This window comes from Pelobates fuscus, chromosome 10 (assembly GCF_036172605.1).
Source record: "Pelobates fuscus isolate aPelFus1 chromosome 10, aPelFus1.pri, whole genome shotgun sequence".
In the NCBI taxonomy this organism is placed as follows: domain Eukaryota; kingdom Metazoa; phylum Chordata; class Amphibia; order Anura; family Pelobatidae; genus Pelobates; species Pelobates fuscus.
In genome coordinates, this window is record NC_086326.1 from 15,309,378 (window position 1) to 15,330,222 (window position 20,845).

A 20,845-nucleotide genomic window follows, 5' to 3' on the forward strand; every position below is an offset into this window, starting at 1 on the left:
AATTAGTATTTAGAAATATTACGTAAAAGAAAATGGATTAAAAAGCTAATTTAATCGAAACCATCTGTTTTTCTTCCACTTTCCTTTAGGGCGATAATTTGTACATTCACCAGTCTCTTTCTCGTGGTTCTCTGAATGGAAGATCGAGCAGCTGAAACACATCCTTCTCGGTGGGAGTTGGCAGGGGATAACCATTGTTGACTTTTATGCTCCCATTGCGCACCACATCCTTGTTGAGGGAGTGCTCTGATAGGCTCATTCCCTTGGTTTTCGCCAGTGCACGCATTGAGCGATTAAAGTGTGCGGAGCCTGTGAAATACATCAGTGCACAAGCAAACTCTCCATAAGGGACGACAATAATGTCCAGTCTCCTGTGTCTCTGTCCTGGTCCTGGCAGACAACAAACCCCCAAGTATTTCTTTTGCTGGCCATTCTCTTCATTGCTCACCAAATCATCTGTAATAAACCCTAAAAAAAAAAATTAGGATAGTATCACAGGGGTGAATAGTCCAGGGACTGCAAATTACTAGGATTCAATGCACAAGGAAAGGTTAATGCATGCATGAATTTTAAATCCAGTTTGAATCATGTCCATTATTTCATGGTATTGTTGTATGGATTTTCTCAAGCTTCTCTTCGTATGACACAGCACCTAAATCTGTAAAGTTATCTTCCATACTGTCAGCAGAAACCTCATCCTAGAAGGGCTCAGAACTGAATTGGGAGAAACTATGCAAGTCCTTCTTATAGCTGAACATGAAAACACATCCTGTTGGTCAATGAGCACTGTGACCCAGTTCCTGCTCACTGGGTGAGCCACTGATGCCATAAGGAAGTGTAGTGATTATAGGATCCTGGGGAGGGAATGGGCATGTAATCCTGGTTTGTCTTTACTATAATGCAGAGCCACGAGCAGTCCAGGGCTACAGAAACGATGGAGGTATGGGTGGGCACATTGCTCAATGTTTTGTGTGCATGTTCTATAGTTAAAAGAACCTTAAAGAATGTCTTACCTTGCAACTTAAGACCCTCAATAAGTTTACTGAATATTCCTTTATGGGATTTTCCATCAGGGTGAGTAACTAAAACATCCACATCTCCGCAAGTCTGTTTTCCTCGGCGATAAGAGCCACATGCCACAGAAATAAGCCCACTGTTTATATTGTGTGCCACGTTTTGTACCTGTGATAAAGGAAAGAAAGCTTTAAAAGAATTTACAGAGAAACTCCAGGCTGAAAGTTACCCAGATTCTACAAAGATAAAAATATATTTTCATAAGATAAAATATAACATACCCTTAAGATTTGTTAAGCTACTGCACATGAACAAGCTGCAGCAGCAGATAGCCCCCTCCCAAACGAGGAAGAGGCTCCGCCAATCAGAATTCTAGTCTCCGATATACTGACCTACTTCCATACACCACGTCAATCCAAGAACGTGCAGCCCAGCCCCTGCATATGATCCATTTACCACACAGGTAACTGCTGAACGTGTTGTAAGCAGCCATAATAGGTTTTTTGTGACATCGGAGGAAGAAGGGGCAGTCATACAGTTGCAGTACTTTTTGGCAGCTATAGCCAGCTGTACACGGGTAGGCGGGGCTAGAGGACATCTTGCACCTTGACTATTGCAATGAGGTTGTTATGGTGCTTAATGTGTCCTTTCAGTAATTAATACATAAAAGCGTGCAAAACATAAAGGCGCAGTTGTTTTATTCATAGTTTTACCTCAAAGTCAAACTGAAAGCTTTCACAGTGAATTTCACATTGAAAGGGTTACTATAACCCGTTTGAGAAAAGGACCTATCAGGCATAATATGCCCAATTGGGCATTGTGAAGAAGATTCGCCCCCATCGAGAAGCCCATGATTGGACCAATTCTCTAGCTCAAAGCGCATTGGAGTAAGGAGGTAGGAGGGTTTATTTAAATAAAAATAATTTAAAAAAAGCAATGTAGGTAGGTGGAAGGGAGCACCCACAGAGAGGTAGGGGACAACATACGTAATACCGAAAGGTGTGGCCCCAAATCCCTTCTTATCTTTACTGTACAAGTTTGGAGTCCAGACCAGATTCCTTTCGGATTGAAGAGATTTCAGATAGTAATGTCACTTTAATTGTAATTTTCATTTGGTATAGAGTAGATATATGATATGCATTGTGAGTATAGACATCAAAGCACTATCACTTTAATTGTTTAGTTCGGACACTCTTTTTAATTGTGTTTTTTATCACATTCATTTTGCATTATATATATTCACAATGCTCTTACAGCAGATAATTAAAATACACTTTACCTTATTTAGCACTATTTAATTTGTCTCCCACATTGGAATTAGTGCAGTATTGGGGTACTGTGAAGTAGTGGTGGGTCGTGTGGTGGAGCTGAGACCCCATTTTTGTTTGCAGAGATAGGGGACTTTAAGTAGAATTGGAAAATTTCGAACTACGGTATGTGTGTTTAGGGCTGTCTAAGTCACGGATGCTAGAGGAGCAACTAGCTTGCAGCACACAGTTAAGAATATCTCCGTATATATGGACCCTTACCACCACAAGCACGTCAACACACTGAAGTGGTTATGGTGGTTGGAGTAACCCTAAAGTAAAAAGAGTCAAACTGGAAAAATTCTCTGAGCCAGCTACGTTTCAGCTACTCTGCCCTTAAATTTGAATTCTCACTTGAGTAACCATGAGAGAAGAGAGCAAAAAAATTAAATTAATTTTAAAGCCACAGGTATTTTTTAATATATATATATATATATATATATATATATATATATATATATATATATATATATATATATATATATATATAAAGCAATTACCTCCCAAATTCATGGATGGATGGATCTTGATAAAGACCCGAACGGGTCGAAACGTTGATTTTTTTTGCACAGTTATTTGATGGAATTTCAACAAATACGTTTTTATTATATATATATATATTTATTTATATGGAAAAATCTGGCACTCTACCTTAATATAATGAAGCTCCAAACGACTATGGTGCTGCACAGCATAGAGATTATACAAGAGATGAAAGTAGATTATATGGTGTCAAAAAATTAACCAAGATATCGTGATAAAGACCTGCGGGTCGAAACGGCGATTTCTTCATTTTTTTACACAATATAATCTACATTTTTGGAAAATCCATTGAGTGCTCTCATTCTTAAATCTCTTGTATATATATCTCAATGGCACAAAGATATTCAGGAAGACCAAAAGATTCAAACGGTTTTGTTTATTTTCATCAGCAATGGTAGATTTCAAACAGCATTGTAGGCAGATTTTTTTTTGTTTTTTTTTTATGCAGGACACTACTATTCTCAGCAAAAACCTTCATAGAAAACACTTCCAAATATAGAGACACTTAATAAATATAAATAGATAGTGTTGCAGCTTAGCTATAATAAATAAATTATTTTAACCTTTGCATAAAATGCAAAACATTATGACAGAATGGCATTTGATACAAACGACCCGTGTCTCAAAAACCAGTAGGCATGGCTCTTTAATGTGCATATGATTTTATACAATGAATACAAGTAAGATGCTGGTGCATGATCATTTCAAGTTAGTGGGAAAAAAAAATCAACTGTTACTCCAATATAGAATGTCACATTATGGGTTTGGTTTTGCAAAAACCCTGAACTGTAGTTGCAAAGCCAGAAAAAAAGAGAAAAGATAAAAAAATAAAAAAACGTAACTTAAAAAGTACTTCTGAGTACTTAAATTAGATAAATAAATTAAATCTATAGGTACACTATGAAAATAAATGAACATACCGTTTTATTGCAGAAAAACTGAAAACCAAATCTACAAACAAACATATATAAAATGTTTTAAATCGTATTGTGGATTTAAGTACTGTATAAATATATTGGTACATTATTAGTAAACATGGAAGGATTTTATTTGTAAATATAAAAATAAAATCAATATGGAGTAAAAAAATAAAAACAAAACCAAAAAAAAAGATAAAAAACTCAAAACAAATATGTTCTAAAATTAAAATGCAAATTAAGTTTTAACTTCTTCATTTAAAACTTTAGCTTTTCCTTTATCACCCCATTATGATAAAGGATCATGTTTCATTAGCAGAATAAACCCGTTAATTCTGTCTTGTATGTCATTGACATGCCTAACGGAGGTCAAGACTCTTTTCTAATGCATATTTTGTCTCTTTCTTTTTTTAATGAAGATTTCGGAAGCACCTATTACACTGCAACTGAGTGCAAAGCCCCTCAGATCTTGATGTGACATACAGCAAGGACAGTGGCTAATCCCTTAATCCGCTTCATTCTCTTGTGTGGCTCCCACAGGGGCCCTGAGACCCAAGACAAGTAATCCAATCAACACCAACAATAGGCTCTGGCACCGCCTACAACAGCAGCCACAACAACCTGGGTGACTTTTCAAAGAACGGGGAGAAAAAACAAAAAAACAAAAAAGGGTACTTGAAATAGGAAAGTCATTCTCGAAAATCTTTAACGTGACAACCATGTTTAAACAAAAAGAGAGGAGGTAGTAGTGGGGGGGGGGGGGGGGGGGTGTGGGGAGAATGAGTAGTCTTTAATCATACGCATGGGAACAAGTTTCTCAGTGGGGTCCGCTGTGGCCCGCATTCTTTGAGTTCAGGCTCTGTGGTTGAGTGACAGCGTCGCAATGAGCGATGCTTCCACGGTGATGGGGTATGCAGGTGTAACAAAAAGCAACTCCTGCTTACCCACCCCAAGATTCTGTCACTCACCACCAACACTAACTCCCAGCGCCTTTCTTTCTACACAAACACAGTGTCTTTGAAATATTGTGTCCTGATGATCATTACAAAGAGCTAGACTCTTATAGAAGCTTGTGGGAGAGAAAACCTTTTTCTTAACAGAATATATTAATGTTCTGACCGAATAATGAAAAAAAAGAAGAAAAAAGAAAATCGAAGGCAAAAAATATCCTGAAAACAAAGGCTGTAGCAAGGCAGAGTAGTTTATCTGCACAGCTTGATCATGTCTTCTACTTCAATTCCCAACAGCAAAAGATTTCAAATGTGGCTTAACCTTACTTTAATCAACGTTGGGTTTGGCACATCCACAGGAATGTGTTAATAAATAGCTGGCAATTTGTTTAGAACAAAGTAGACAATTATATTACAGCTTATATTCAAGGCATTCTATAAACAGCCCCCCCCCCCCCCCCCCATTACAAATTGCTGTACTTTGGTTGTATTGTGGTAAATTCACGCTCAAGAATGCATTGTATCTACTGAACATTCCCAACAAGCGGAGCGAATCCCACTGAATCTTCGGCTTCAGGTAAACATATCTAGTGCTGGTTAAGCACTTTGTAAAGTATCAAGATTAACAGGCAGCTAATTTAAACCAGATTTCCTACAATAACTAAACATATCTTATTTAATGATGCCTTACATAACTGAACATTTTAAATGAGAAAAATGCCTACAATTTGTCCTGCAGCAAAGATTTGGTTTTACCGTTTTCCTGACCATTGTACATTCACCTTACCCTTCAGCAGTACCTTGTGATAAGCAATTTTAGTTTTGGAAGAAACACTGTATTGTTATCACTACAGAATACTGCAGTGTTTATAATGAAATGTGGATGACATCTTTCAAATTTCAATGAAAGTATTTGACTGGTTCGACAAATTCCGGAGCTGTACCAGCACCTGCGCCTCCATCAAAATATGAAGCGGTTTGACTTCTGCATTATTTATACAAAATCAGTTTACATATGGGCTGTAAGCACTGGGACAATTTAACAAAAACAGAGGGTGCACTCCATAACAACTACAATAAATTGTAGGGGTCATGGTGCTTAGAGATTCCCTCTAACCCCTTAAGGACCAAACTTCTGGAATAAAAGGGAATCATGACATGTCACACATGTCATGTGTCCTTAAGGGGTTAAAGTTATACATCACACATATCTCCAACATTTCATTAGTTTTTTTTCAGGCGGCCACACAGGGGAACCCTCCTTTAATGAGCAAGTGGTGGTCGGTTGTTAAAATAACCGAACTCAGGGACCACACAAAGGGTAGTTCGGTAAACGAACGAGGGGTACGGACAGCCAAACAAAGGAAGGGAAAAAGGGCCATTCTGCTACATTTACTAATTGGGGTAAATAGGAGCTGCAGTCAAACATAATGCAAGCATTTAAATTTCATGTCATATAAGTGTTTACTTATTTAAACACACAACAGCTTCACTTTCACAAAGAGTTTATCATTATTCACATCCACCATGTATTCTTTCACATTGGAACAGTTTAGTTTGAATGGAGACATGCTTAAATGCAGGGGTAATCTAGTAATAAAATATGTGTCTTACCGTTTCTTCAATTTTACCAGCCTCGTCCCTGGGCATGCGCTCTAAGAAATCCTCGTAATACTTTAAGCCGATGACTTGTTGTGCCGTTAGATTTGCCTTGCTGCGGATGTCGTCAAGAGTTCGGAAACCCTATAAAAACATAGAACTGCAGGCTGTTTACAGTGTTTGTGTGTTACAATGAACAAACAGGAATCACAAAGCATTTCACTTCTGGGAAAGAGGCAGAAAATAAAAACGGCTTTGAAAACAAAACTGTATAGTCATCAGGCACAAACATACGAGCCCTTTATTTCTTTGTAGCATATATAACAAGCGTTACGGAGAGTAACAGAAATCTCCAATGCAGGTACGGTACAGAAAGTGTAGCCTTAATAAGCACATCCCAGACAAACCAGCAGACTTGTTAATCCCCATTGATTATTTAACCATACAGCAGCTAAGGAGTTTGGGTAGGAAAGGGAGTCCATCAAATAAGGTCCTCACTGGTTACCTCTTATCGGTGTGGGCTGGATATAAAAATGCCCATAAATTAGGCATTAAGCCCACAGGGACAATTAGGAGTCAGCTTTTAATTAATAAAGCTCTTCTATGCAAATCCAACCCTTTAATAGTAAAAATGAACAGGTCATCAAATACCTTGTATGACAAGTTCATCCTTCGGTGACTAAACCAATACTTTACATTATCGGAGTTTACACAGCGCGTTACAATTTGATATGTTTGGTACTAACATGAAGATAACTTGTACACACAGTATATTGTCATGGAGTGACTGTAGGTACATGATAAGACTTGTGCGGTGCGTGGTGTCACTTGCGTAACAGCCCATGACACGTGTAGATGTAGGTTTTACTACTATGGTGACAGCATAGATATAAAGCCCAGGAAGGTCAACATAACAAAAATCGGAAAAAAGTTCTACATTTTAAATTTGCTAGAAATGTGGCTGAATGCTACACAATGATGCCAAATTGAGTAAAGCATTATAGATCATAAACCATGTGATCATAAAAATATGAAAAGTCAGGTTTTGTAGCTAATTTAATCTGTGCATTGCACCAGACAGTGTTTTTACCTCCTGAATCACTTCAGGGCCTTGTGAATGACAGGTTCAGCTTAAAGAAATGTACACACATAATTCTAGGCATTCATATTCTTAAAGGGACACTGTAGTCACCAAAACAACTTTAGCTTCATAAAGCAGTTTTGTCTGCATTCTCACGGTTAAATTCTCTACCATTTAGGAGTTAAATCCCTTTGTTTATGCAATCCTAGTCACACCTCTCTGCATGTGACTTACACAGCCTTCCTAAATACTTCCTGTAAAGAGAGGTCTAATGTTTACACTTCCTTTATTGCAAATTCTGTTTAATTTAGAATGTATTTCATGCACTGTAAATAGCTTACTAGACCCTGCAGGGGCCTCCTGTATGTAATTAAAGTACAATTCACAGAGCAGGAGCTAAAACTTCTAAAGTAAGTTAACATCTTCTTTAACATGAAACCATAGTTTTCATGCAAGCAGTGCCAGTCACAGCCAGGGGAGATGTGGCTAGGCCTGCATAAACAGAAATACATGTTATTATACTACTAAACAGCAGAGAATTGAGCAGTGAGATTGCAGGGGCATCTATACACCAAAATGGCATCATTAAGCTAAAGTTGTTTTGGTGACTAAAGCATCGCTTTAAAATAATAAAGTGCGGAAACACGGTGTACCTGCTGGTACCAGCTCTGGGCCGTTTTCACCCCTGCTCCCCAGATATTCGAGAATATCTCCAATACGGCCACACTGTCACTGATGTGATCAAGTTTTCGTAAATGTCCGCTATCTAATATTTCTTCAATTTTTTCAGCCATTTTTTTCCCAATTCCAAGGATATTCGATGCTTCCTACGTAGAAAATGAAACCGATCAAAGCTAGTGAGTGTTGCAAAAAAATAAATGAAAACTTGGGTAAAGAAGAATATTTGAATAAGGACATTGTATCTAAAAATATTTTTTCAACTATCCCATAAACACACTTCAGCACAGTATTTAATAGTTTCATCCAATAATATATATAATAGAATTCATCCTATACGCTGTGCCAGTAAAAGCTTGTATTAAATTGTCACCTGATATTTACTGCTGTCTTTGTGAAGGGGACACTATAGTCACCCAGACCACTTCAGCTCAATGAAGTGGTCTGGGTGCCAGGTCCCTCAGGTTTTGAATGCATTAAAGGGAAACTCCAGTGCCAGGAAAACGATCCGTTTTCCTGGCACTGGAGGGTCCCTCTCCCTCCCACCCCCCAATTACTGAAAGGGTGAAAACCCCTTCAGTCACTTACCAGAGGCAGCGGCGATGTCCCTCGCCGCTGTCTCCTCCTCCGCGTCGCTCTTCCTCTGTATTGCGTCAGCCGAGACTGATCCCGCCCACCGGCCGAGGAGACCTAATGCGCATGCGCGGCAATGCACCCAGACCACTCCAATGGGCAGAAGTGGTCTGGGTGCCTGGAGTGTCCCTTTAAGGCCACAAAATAAAACTATAGAAGGGAACTTGCCAACCACAAAGTGGGGGGGATATCAAGTTCACCTTCATACAGATGGAATCTATACATTGTGCTGGTGAAATTGACAAATTTATAGGTTTACTACTTGAAGATTGCTTCCTCTCGGCAAGCAACTTTTACAAACAAGGTAAAAACATAAAATACTAAATATATTTTCAGTACTAGATATTTACAAGCAGGTTGGCCAGCACAATGTCTTAATAAAATTGGGTGCCCTTTAGAGCAAACATTGCGGATGTAGAAAATTCAATATCTTGGCTATTTTATCCTAAATTTAGCAGGACTTAAATTTACGATAAGTTTGAGTTCAATGACCAAGCCTGTAAGGCATGACCGGGGGACTTTGGAACACCCCTTCAATGTACATGGAATAAGTCATTTGTAACACCTTACCTCAGAAGACGTGACGGGTTTGTGATAACTTTTAAGGGCATTTATCGCCTTTGAATATCCCAGTGCTCTCCAACGATCACCTTGGACAGAATACGCCTTGGCAAGCACCTCCAGCTTGTCTGTGATAAACTGATTGTGATTCTCTTTCTTGCTCTCTGATGAGCGGGCACAAACCCACTTGGAGCTAATCGTATTTGATGTTTCACCAGTTTTATCAAAGTCTGCACCAGCTGTCGGACCTCGACCAAAAATCAAAGCATCCAAATCACCTTGCGTAACATTTGTATCTTCCACATCACTCCCTTCATCATCGGAAGTCTTTAAAAAGAGGATGAAAAATTAAATCAGACAAAAATGGTTTTAGTTTGCACATTATGACTGACTTCTCTGATATTTTTTTAGACAACTATCTTTGCCATGTTACATTAAATGTTAATTTTATGCATCATGACAACCCAAGTTCAATTTGTACGCTATGATGCATTGCATAACCTGATCCCTTTTCTGTGTGGCCTATCGTTTCTGAAATCTGTAAAATTTGCTACAGCTTCAAGACTACCCTCTCGTCCAGTAATGTCAAGTTAAAATTGCCAAATCCAGTTTGTTTGTTTTTTTAACCCCCCGCCCGACTCCACTACATCTAATTGTCCCCCTAGTCAAACTTAAATGCCACCTATTTTTTATCTTCATTTCTCACCCGGACCTAGGTCCTGGGCGCCACAATCTTTGTGTGGGCAGATGAAGTCCCTGTGGGACACGTCATCTGCCCACACTAGATAGCGATGTGAAATTCCTGCGCATGCCCAATTAAACACTTGGGCATTCGCTATTGTCCGAAATTTGGACGGGAATTTCATCTATTTATTCATTCGTCAGAAAGACGAAGGAATGAATAGAAATTTCAGACAAACAAACACCGAATATTGGTGTTCTTTTGTTCGTTCGTTCAGTTTATTACAAGGAGGAAGCTACCGGCACGCAGCTCCCTACTTGTAACATGTAAAAATAGAAGCATCAAGGAGCTGTGCTCCCCACAATTTCCTAAGCCCCCCATGTCCTCCCTCACTCTATGGGGGGGGGGCAATATGAGCATAAGGGAGATTGAAATCTTCCAAATGCCCCTACTCGGTATGTCGTGAGTAGGGGCATGTATACTGAATCACTGTTGTAAAAAAAAAACCACGACCCCTTCCAACAAATGGCCCCTTTGGGTGTGTATCTTTTAACTAGCGGGGGGGGACACATAGTGTCCCCCCTCCCAAGCCCCACGAGTTAGGGCTATGCAACTAAACGGGGGACCTCCACCATTCAGCGGCGGGTGGGGGCCCTAAATGACAATGGGGGAACCTATTGTGTGTGTCCCAGCCCTCACCCATGAGCAGCAGGTGGGGGCCCTAAATGACAATGGGAGGGGATGTATTGTCCCAGGTGACCAGGGGACCCAAGAAAAAAAATAGAAACCAGAACTGCCAAATGGTGGCACCCTCTTCCTTGTCTGGGAAGAGTCTGCCATGATTATTGTTTGCATGTTTTTCCATTAGTATGGATTATGTACTGCACACAAAAAAACAGGTTGACTTCAGGAGTGGAAAAAGGTTGTTTTAGCTTTAACTGGTGCTGTACTGTCTTCATTTCTGTGTTTAGGGGCACAAAAGAAAAAAAGAAATATAATATTATACACAAAAATATCCCACCCTATAATATATGTTCCAAAAGTATTAAATGTCACCATAAAACTTACCCGCAGTCAACCACTGGGACAGTGCAGCCGCTCTGATGAAGTAATTTGTTATCATGACTTTTGTCCAATTTAATGCAGCTCATATCTTAAAATGTAACTATGGGGGAAATGGGGGGGGGGGGTGGCGGGGCTCCTTCAATCTGATGTGTTTCAAAAAGAAGCACTGGATCCAGTAAGAATCCACTGAATCATCTACAATCTACAAGAAGCATTAGATGTGTTCGGCATCATCACGCAGAGCATGGGATGAGGAGGCTTCTCTGACAGCTGTCAGTATGACCGCAATTAGTGGCGCATTTTCAGATAAATTTTAATATTGCAGTTTATCAGAAATGGGAATGTTTTACATTAACGGATAAAAAAGGAGCCACATCTATGCACCAACACCACTTCATTAAGAGGAAGTGTTTTTGGTCATTAGAGTGTCTCTTTAAAAAGGAGTTGCAAATGAGATCCCATATTACAGTTTTTGGGTTATGTATTTACATCTACTAAGTATATTATTAGTTCTCTTTACTGACTGGATTCATTTATTTTGGGGTGTTGCCAGGAATAGCCCTTCAAAGGGAAACAATCAATATTATACTGTTGTTATAATAATTGAGTAATTTTGCATTTGTAAGTGTCACAGTGAACAGAGTAGTCAGTGCTGAGTGCTCAGGTTTATGCTGAGTAAAACGACTTAAATAACGGACACCTCACATGCAAAGAGATATTCTGGTTATAGGAATATTCTGGTTAAAGGAAATGCTTGCTGGTAAAGATCATTTTGACTTCAATCCCTTTCTCTTGAACACATCACACAGAGGTTCACAACTGCGATTCACAGATCCAAGTGTCCTGTTTTGCTCATGTCAGCAATAAACTTTGATAACTCTCATTCTGGCAGTTACAAAGCAATGATGAAGACGACCTGTGACATTTCAGATGCAGCAGACTACACCTACCATGATGCAATGCCAATTGTAGACCTTAATCCAACAAATTAAAAAATGCACTCAGGGTGAATCAGGACAAGTCGAATCCAATGATACATCTTTTTGAACTGGATACAAAGCATTTCTGGGATCACTTACTGCATCCCTATAGTCTATATACTGCAGTAATTCACTAACTGTAATGTGACAGAGACAACCAACAACAGATGCAACATTTTCCAGTTCTCAACTGTCAGTCTCACCTTGACAACGATACCGGACATAATGCAATAAAGCCACGAACAGCCACCACCAATAGCCACAGTGCCATTTACAAATCACTTGCAATCATGCAGCATATTTAGCAGCTCCCAACACCAATGCCATAATCAGAGCAGCATATTACTTACCACTATGTGACAGAGGTAGCAGTGGGCGCAATTGACTGTCACGGTCACAGAGCAGGTAATTTATAATCGGGTAATTGAGGCAACCGCATCCACCATCAACTGCAGGAATCACAGAGGCAGTCTGCTATGATTACGTGAAAAAGCCACATCAGCCAAGACAAGCGGCCAGACCTGCAGTGGCTACTTACCTTGACATCCTCAAATTAATACCTTTATTTCTTCATTACAAACAATACACAGAATGCAAACGGCAGAAATGAAGAACATGGTATGGACACTAAGACCACCATTAAAAGCCTTTAAAAGACCACTATATGCACCCAGACCACTTCAGCTTAATGAAGTGGCCTGGGTGTCAGGTCCAGCTAGGTTTAACCCTTTCTGCTGTAAACATAGCAGTTTCAGAGAAACTGCTATGTTTACACTACGGTTAATCCAACCTCTAGTGGCTGTCTCACTGACAGTCGCTAGAGGCGCTTCCGCGCTTCTCACTGTGATTTTCACAGTGAGAAGATGCCAGCGTCCATAGGAAAGCATTGGGAATGCTTTCCTATGGACTGGCTGAATGCGCGCGCGGCTCTTGCCGCGGATGCGCATTCAGCCACGGACGTCAGAAGAGGGAGGAGAGTCCCAGCGCCGAGGGAGCCCGGCGCTGGAAAAAGGTAAGGGATTAACCCCTTCCTCCCCCTTCAGCGCCATGGGAGTATCGGTATTGATGACCTGTTTTTTTAGATTCAGAAAGAGAATTGAAAAGGGACAAACCTTAAATCCTATTACTAGAGCTAGTCCTATTTTGTCTCTTCCACTGTATAGAGAAGATCTAGATATTTTACAATGGCAAAACTACGATCTAAAAATAATTTCAGATCTTTATGATAGTGAAACCTTAAAGATCTTTTTTCCAACTTGCAGGAAAGGTATGCTCTTCTATCACGAGAAATATTTAACTATATTAGGATTAAACATTTTCTTACTTCAGATCTAACAAGCCATCCAGGATTAATAGACATACTTCATACTACACAAACTAATTCTAAAACAATTTCTATAATTGGCAAATATCTAACTAAGAGAACGGTCTTAAATAAATCAAAAGCGGTTTCCACTTGGGAGAGAGACCTCTGCTTTTTTTTTTTTGAGAACAATGCCTGGCGAATCACGAGAACCGCCATGCATTGCATCAGTCTACATGAACAATACTTCAAGTTAATACAGAGATGGTATGTGGTTCCTACACACCTTGCAAAGTTTGATACAAATTTAGATCATTTTTGTTGGCGTTGCCAAAATTATCCAGGCACACAAATTCACATATGGTGGGAATGCCCGAGACTGGCTCCTATCAAAAAATTTATTGAAGAACAACTAATAACCCTCTTCTCATTGGAATATAGCCTTACGCCACAAACTTTCCAGTTTCATATCGATTTACCTGTTATAGGTAGATACAATAGATATCTATGTGTTGGCGGCAGCGAAAAAGTGTTTAGCTAAACATTGGGGAAATACAACCACTCCAACAGGGATCGCAATAAAAACTCAAATAAATTTCCAGAGAGCGGCAGAAACATGATACTTTAATAAAGATATAAAGACGCTATATAAATACAAAAAAAATATGGGATCAATGGATTTTTCACTATGAAAGATTCAAGCCAGGCCAGTGATATGTTGAACTAACCTACCCCGTGATCGATCTCCCCCCAAGATTGCCCACCTATACAGAGCCTTGAGAGATAGTGAGGGAAGAGGAAAGGGAGAAATATTTTAATTACATAACTGCAATAATTATTGAAAGACGGAGGGTTTTTTTTCTCTCTCCTCTCCATGTTTTACGTTGAACTGATGCTATATTATTGGCATTATCTTTGCTTTAGATAGACCCAGTATCCGCCCAAATATTTCTGTTTGGTTTGTTGTAAGATTTTATTTGTCAATACATACTGAATGAACGCTATCTACTATACGATTGTATAAATAATTATAGACTATGCAGATTATACGCACTTAATTGTATGATGAGAATTTGACTGTATTGCCTATTTATATAATTTTAAAATATTCAATAAAGATGAATTAAATAAATAAAAATACAAGCCTTTAATGCTTATGGGCAAGCCTCGGACAAAATGTCAATAAGGATAAAATGTGTTAGAGGGAGGTTCTGGTTTTACAGCCTTGTTGTTCCCCCACCATGTTCTACAGTCTGTCTTTTTCATAATAAAGAAATAATATCGTATTTTCTGTCTTTTTTTTGGGTGCTCCCCATATGGGGTCCAACCAGTAACTCATTTGGGATGTTTCAGTGCGGTAGAACCTACCACCACAGCCTCCTCTTACCGCTTAACATTTCTTATCAGGTAAGATTTATGTAAGATTTCTAGCTCCATGCTTTACATTTTAGTCATCCAGTCTTTTCTTTTTGTGTTTCCTCATTGGTTTTATCATGAGAAAAGTAGGTAAAAAAAAAAAAAAAAATCTAGCTCTGGGATATTAACTTATCCAGCACTACCACAAAAACAATATATGCTGAGATGATGTTTTTGTAATGCACACGCTCACTCCTCCACTTGGCAGACACGTGCTGCATAATTTAGTAAGTTTACCATAGGAATCTATTACTGCCATCAGCGGTCACTCATGATATAGCATGAATCGGTACCTGCTTTGTGAAGACATACCTATTAACCGCTCTGCATTTCATCTCCCGTACTGCATTCACATAATGCATCCACAATATGCAGTCACTATACATGCAATTCCTTTACCTGCTGTTTATCTGTACCCATCTTTAGATTATAAGCCTGTTTGAGCAGGCCCTCATATCGCCTGATCCTGTAAGTCATTATCTGTATATCTTGTGTCCCCATTGTAAAGCTTTGTGGAACATCTGGGTGCCATAATAATTAATTTACCCTCTACTTTGTCATATGGTATCTTCTGATTGTATCTGGAATTTCAATGCAGTCTTTGGGAGTATTCCTTTCCACAAATAAGCCACATTTATGGTGATCTCGGAAGGGACAATACAGCCGTAAGGACTGTTTTACGTACCATGTCCTCAACATATATTTTGGTCAAATCTGCACCATAAAAAGTACAGAAAAAGAGAACGATCTGTAATTTCACTTCCTAAATCCTAACTTCCACTGAAATAAAGCATAGCCAATATACTGTAACAGTTCTAAATCCTGATCATTGTGTTTATATTACTGGTTAAACGCCATTTCCCAGGGCATTCTAGAGCTAATGGATTAGTTAACTTTGCGTCTTTTTATTATCTCACCCATTAATCGTGTTCTGTCCTATCTAGAACACATTGGCAAGCGGTTCTATTCTATAAAGTCCAACAGAAAGGAGCAGTATAATAGACAGGTAACAATATTAGCATTAATTATGATCCTAGTAGGTGGTTACTTTTAAAACACTAATCTCTGTTCCTCCTAGAAAGCAGCCAATTGTCTCAGCTCTATATTACGTTCTCGCTGCTCATGATGTGCAGAAATGTAATAACAACGGATATACGGATACTGAATAAATAATGCTTAATTAAACTATAATTCTACAAACATTTCATGGTAGTGGCTGTAAACCATTCACGGATTGTAGAATACACCTAGCTGGAAGAGAGATACACAAAAGTTATTGTTGTATAGGGCGCAAGATGTTAGAATGATTTGTTTGTCATGTTTATTAAACTGTAAGATGCCGCTGCATGCAAGGAAATAAAAGAAATCAGATTTTACCTGTATTTTGGAGACGTTGCCATCATTCAGGTTTGAGAGATTGGAAGCTTGCTGTAAGGGACAGTCACCGGTTTCGTGCAGGACAGCATTGGGTTTTGGTAGTTCATCATTTTCTTTCCTGTAATTCACTTTGCTGCTTAGTCTTTGTTCTTTCTGCTCCTGGTCCTTTACATCCAGGTACCTGTCATGCAATTATAGTTATTTTACATTTTATCTTTGCTTGTGGTTCTCTTGAAGTTTCAATACAATTTTATGCCCCGAGGGAGAATACCTGAGAATATCTTTAATCGCCACAGTAAGAAACCACCTATTATGAGATAACAGAGCACAGGTTCCTAGAAATATAGGGGGCAGAAGAAAGATGGGGCTTTCAGGAAATCAATGAAAAGCAGTTTGCCTAAATGCAACCATTACGCCTAAATTGTTTAATAATTGAAAGGTACGACTGTGCCTTCTTTGACATTGAAAGCTGGTTGAAAAGATATTTGCAGAACAAATAAGAAGGTGGCTAATAACAGACATAAATGTTTCTAGCGTGTAGATCTAGACACTACAGACGGCACACGGGCCCTGTACAACTTCCTGGAATGTGTGATTAATGGGAACCAATCCACAAATCACATGCAGAGTTGTTGGTGGACTTTGAAGATGTTAATAAACAAGAAATAAATATATGCAAAGGGTTACAGAGTCTCTGGAAGTACAACTGAGCTAGTAACACATTAGTCATGTTATAAGGGGCAAATCACACATCAGAGCAGGCAGTTTGTTGTGAACAATGGCTTTAAATAAAATGATTTCAAATATGTGCATCACAGTACATATCTCCAAGCACCATGCTCATTAAAACGCTCAAGGGACAATTACATCCGATGTGACTGTGAAAAAACCAACGCCAGCCAAGAATACTCTTTATATTTACAATGAGCAAGATTTGCAGCAGAGCGGGCACTTAAAGGATTGCTCCAACACCATGTTTTAGCAATTTGTATGTGCTAACAAAATAACCATATATTAGAGCAGTTCATCTGCAATCTGTATTAAAAGCATAGATGTTATCACAAGGTAGGAGATAATCTTGGCATGACCTCACAAAGAAGATCACATTGGAGCTAACCTAACCAAAATAATGAAGAACTGGAAGCCAATGTTTGATTCTAGAATTCCATTTCATTTCTAGTAATACTTCCTGAGAATGATCTCACATTAGTGGTGAACCTGGAGCTTAGGGAATAGGCTGCTTAGAATGGTTATTATGGGTCTACCTGTCTGGGATGAAGATACCAAAACCAGCAGTGTTTACAATCTTCTTTTCTTTTATACACAGGCTCAGCCAAGACGATTTTATGAGTTGCATCCCGGCAGGAAGTTTATCCAGCTTCAGCAACCGAAAAGCCCGGTCAGAATCCATTGCTTCATCCACGATAATATGAGTTACATCTGCGGAAAAATGGATGGCGACTTGACCTCCATTTTGTACAATCTGTTTCTGAAATATTTTTCCTCTGGCCTGGCCAATTCCAGCCGGAAGAATGAATGCATTGATTCCTTCGAAGTATATTCCTAAACAAAATACACAGTCCCTGAATTAGAATCCAATAGCAATAATAAACCACAAAATATAAAATTCCTATTTTTATGGAGTTATATTAATCTCTTTTTTTTGTTTTCAAACAAAACCGAAGACCCGGTCAAAAAAAAAAATGCATATAAGCGTAAAATGATTGACAAGCTTTCTGAATTTAGTGCAATAAATACATTTCAAAAAACAAGAAGATTTAAAAGTTATCATTTAGCTTTTGTCAGTACGGTTTCTATGAACCGGACGCCACGTGTGCTTGTGAGTAGTGTGTCATGTTACTGATACGTGCTTGTAAGGAGTATTGATATGTGTCACTGTGTGCCTTTGTAGATGCTAATGATTTGTGCTTGTGAGGAGAGGAGAGGGTAGTATGCAAATTACTTGTGTTGGCGAACAGTCAGCTAACAATTGCGCTTCTGAAGCACGTGTAAGGAGTGTCTACTGTTTCAGTCAAATATAAAGTGCATCTGGGTGCTGGCATGGGCATGTAGAGTGTCTGCATTTATAAAGAATACATCTATACACGTACATATAAGAAGGAGAGTGGGTAAATATGTATGCTTGATGGTTGAGTGCTCATACAGAGTCTGTGTCTGTGCATTATTGAATGCCGGATAGTCTGTCAACCCAAACTGAAAGAACATTGATTGATTGTTAAAAAACAAACAAACAAAAAAAAAAACCTCAATCTTCTGCCAAAATGAACCAAATTGGGTTAACTACATGTACCATTTTTTTCCAACACAGTTGTGATGCGTTTAACAAGAAGCTTTTACAATGCAGTATATCAATTAAACATGAAAACAAAAAAATACATATGATTTTGTTCACACAGCGATATTTAAATCATTGCAGAAAAAAATAAAAATAAGTGGAAAACGTTTGCCAAATACAAGACAAGCTACATACAAAAAAAAAAAATGACATTTTACCTTGAATGTTAGCATTTTTTTTTGTCTTTTTTGTTGGATCTGCAGACTCGGGCCTCTCTCTCACCCTTTTTACTTTGGGAAAAGACTTGACTATACCCTTTGGATCCATACATAGACCACCTTTAGCAAAAGAAAGATAAAAAGATTTATTTCTCAAACAGGTTTCCTATCACAACGTTAATTTACTAAATAAAAGATAACTCGTACTAACAATGTGAGAATTAAAAAGGACTTTTCTAAGACTATTTTAAATAAAAGTTCTTATCTCACTTAAATCAAAACGCATGTCTACTTATGACAGTCTTTGTTCACTGAACCGGTAATGAAGAATAACTCCATTGTCAATATTGCAGATACCAGTTTAATAAACAGGCCACTGAGCATTGTGTTCTCATTTATCTATTGTTACGTATAGTATATTTAAACAGCGAGGCTATTACCGACTTTAAAATAGCCACCTGGAAGCCACTCCTTTTGCTAAGTGGGGAAATGTTTAAAAATAAAAATGGATATTTGGGCTAAAAAGTGTTATTATTGTGGATGTCATACATGTTTTAAAGGGACACTATAGGCACCAGACCACTTCAGCTCATTAAATGGGTGCAGTGTCCCTAACCCGTTAACCCTGTAATGTTAATAATGGCACTTCCTGAGAAACTATAATAATTACACTGCAAGCCTCTAGTGACTGTCAAACAGACAGCCATTAGAGGCCCTTTCTGCTTGCTAGTGGACTTTGGTCACCCGACGCTGGACCTCCTGACGCCCCGCCGGAGGACATCCAGCGTCAGTAAAACGTCCATCACAAAGCATTGAAGCAATGCCTTTCTATGGAGAGGTCGTAATGTGCTCATGGTGCTTGCTGCACATGCATTCCTTCAGATGACGTCGGAGCACCAACCCAGTGGAGAGGTACATGGAATCAGTTAAGTAACTAAAGGTGTTCCTTTTAATCCTTTAGCTGCTGGAGGGTGCATGAGTAGTATGAACCGGTATCCCTAATCTTTATTAGTGTTTCTGCTCCTAGTTAGATAGCACCCCCTCCCCACCCAAGATTTTTCTCACCTTTTTCCAGCTCTGAGACTCCTCAACACTGCTTACATCTCCACCTACTGCAAAGTCACCAAGGAGAAAGGCCTTCTCCATGATGGTCCAATCCATTAGGGAACTGATGCACATGTGTGGGGAGAGCTGAGCATGCATCCAAGCTTCCCCATAGGAAAGCATTGAATCAATGCTTTCCAATGGGACTTCCACGTCATGACACTGAGATTTACTTTACTTCCATGCTATGGAATTGCCTGCAGTGGCTGTCAGTATACCAGCCACAAGTGGTGGTAAAACCCTGCAATGTAAGGATTGTAGTTTCCAAACAACTTTAATGTTTAACATTGTGGCATTAAAACCATTCATTGAGATAAAGTGTCCTGGGTGACTTTAGGGTCCATCTAATAGGGCCCACAGCCCACTTTGGGAAATATAGAGAAATGTTTTTAATATTACTGTCTAACTTCCTAACGAGGGCAGCGGTTCCAGGTGACTGTAATTAAAATGTCAATACGGTTAGTGCTTCCAGCTGACACGTATTAACCATAATCTGATATGTTTTAGTCATTTATAATTCTGTACATTTTATACCATTTACCATGGGTTTTTTTTAGGTCTATTATTTATTAAAACATTCACAGGGAAATCAATAAAACACTGGACCAGGGACCCTATAGATAGTTCAGTAAAATGCGAATTGATGGACTTAAAGTAAGTACAAGATTTTGGGTTACAATAACCAGATTGGGAGAATTCATCCATTTCTGCTTATTTGTACTAAAACCTGAACTTGTCTACTTGTGGCCCTTTCTAGGGCCCCTGGCAGAACCACCTCACCTGCTCTTACCTGGCTATATCCCCCTCCCTGTGATCAATTTCCTGGCAGTCGCCCACTCCCTGTGATCACCTACCTGGCAGTACCCCCTCCCTGTGATCACCTACCTGGCAGTACCCCCTCCCTGTGATCACCTACCTGGCAGTACCCCCCTCCCTGTGATCACTTTCCTGGCAGTCCCCCACTCCCTGTGATCACCTACCTGGCAGTACCCCCCTCCCTGTGATCACCTACCTGGCAGTCCCCCACTCCCTGTGATCACCTACCTGGCAGTCCCCCACTCCCTGTGATCACCTACCTGGCAGTACCCCCCTCCCTGTGATCACCTACCTGGCAGTACCCC

General features: G+C 39.2%; 1 protein-coding gene across 1 annotated transcript in view; it reads right to left on the reverse strand.

Annotated features, from left to right (window-relative positions):
- POLL (DNA polymerase lambda) overlaps positions 1–20,845 on the reverse strand; it is a 21,810-nt gene continuing 965 nt past the window's right edge. Inside the window, exons 2-9 of the mRNA XM_063434042.1 lie at positions 18,621–18,740; positions 17,372–17,669; positions 16,107–16,287; positions 9,293–9,610; positions 8,065–8,238; positions 6,346–6,474; positions 1,014–1,182; positions 1–468 (exon numbers count right to left, since the gene is read on the reverse strand). Of these exons, the coding sequence (XP_063290112.1) occupies positions 107–468; positions 1,014–1,182; positions 6,346–6,474; positions 8,065–8,238; positions 9,293–9,610; positions 16,107–16,287; positions 17,372–17,669; positions 18,621–18,729 (1,740 nt within the window). The 5' untranslated portion in view covers positions 18,730–18,740 and the 3' untranslated portion in view covers positions 1–106. The remainder of the gene's footprint in view (positions 469–1,013; positions 1,183–6,345; positions 6,475–8,064; positions 8,239–9,292; positions 9,611–16,106; positions 16,288–17,371; positions 17,670–18,620; positions 18,741–20,845) is intronic.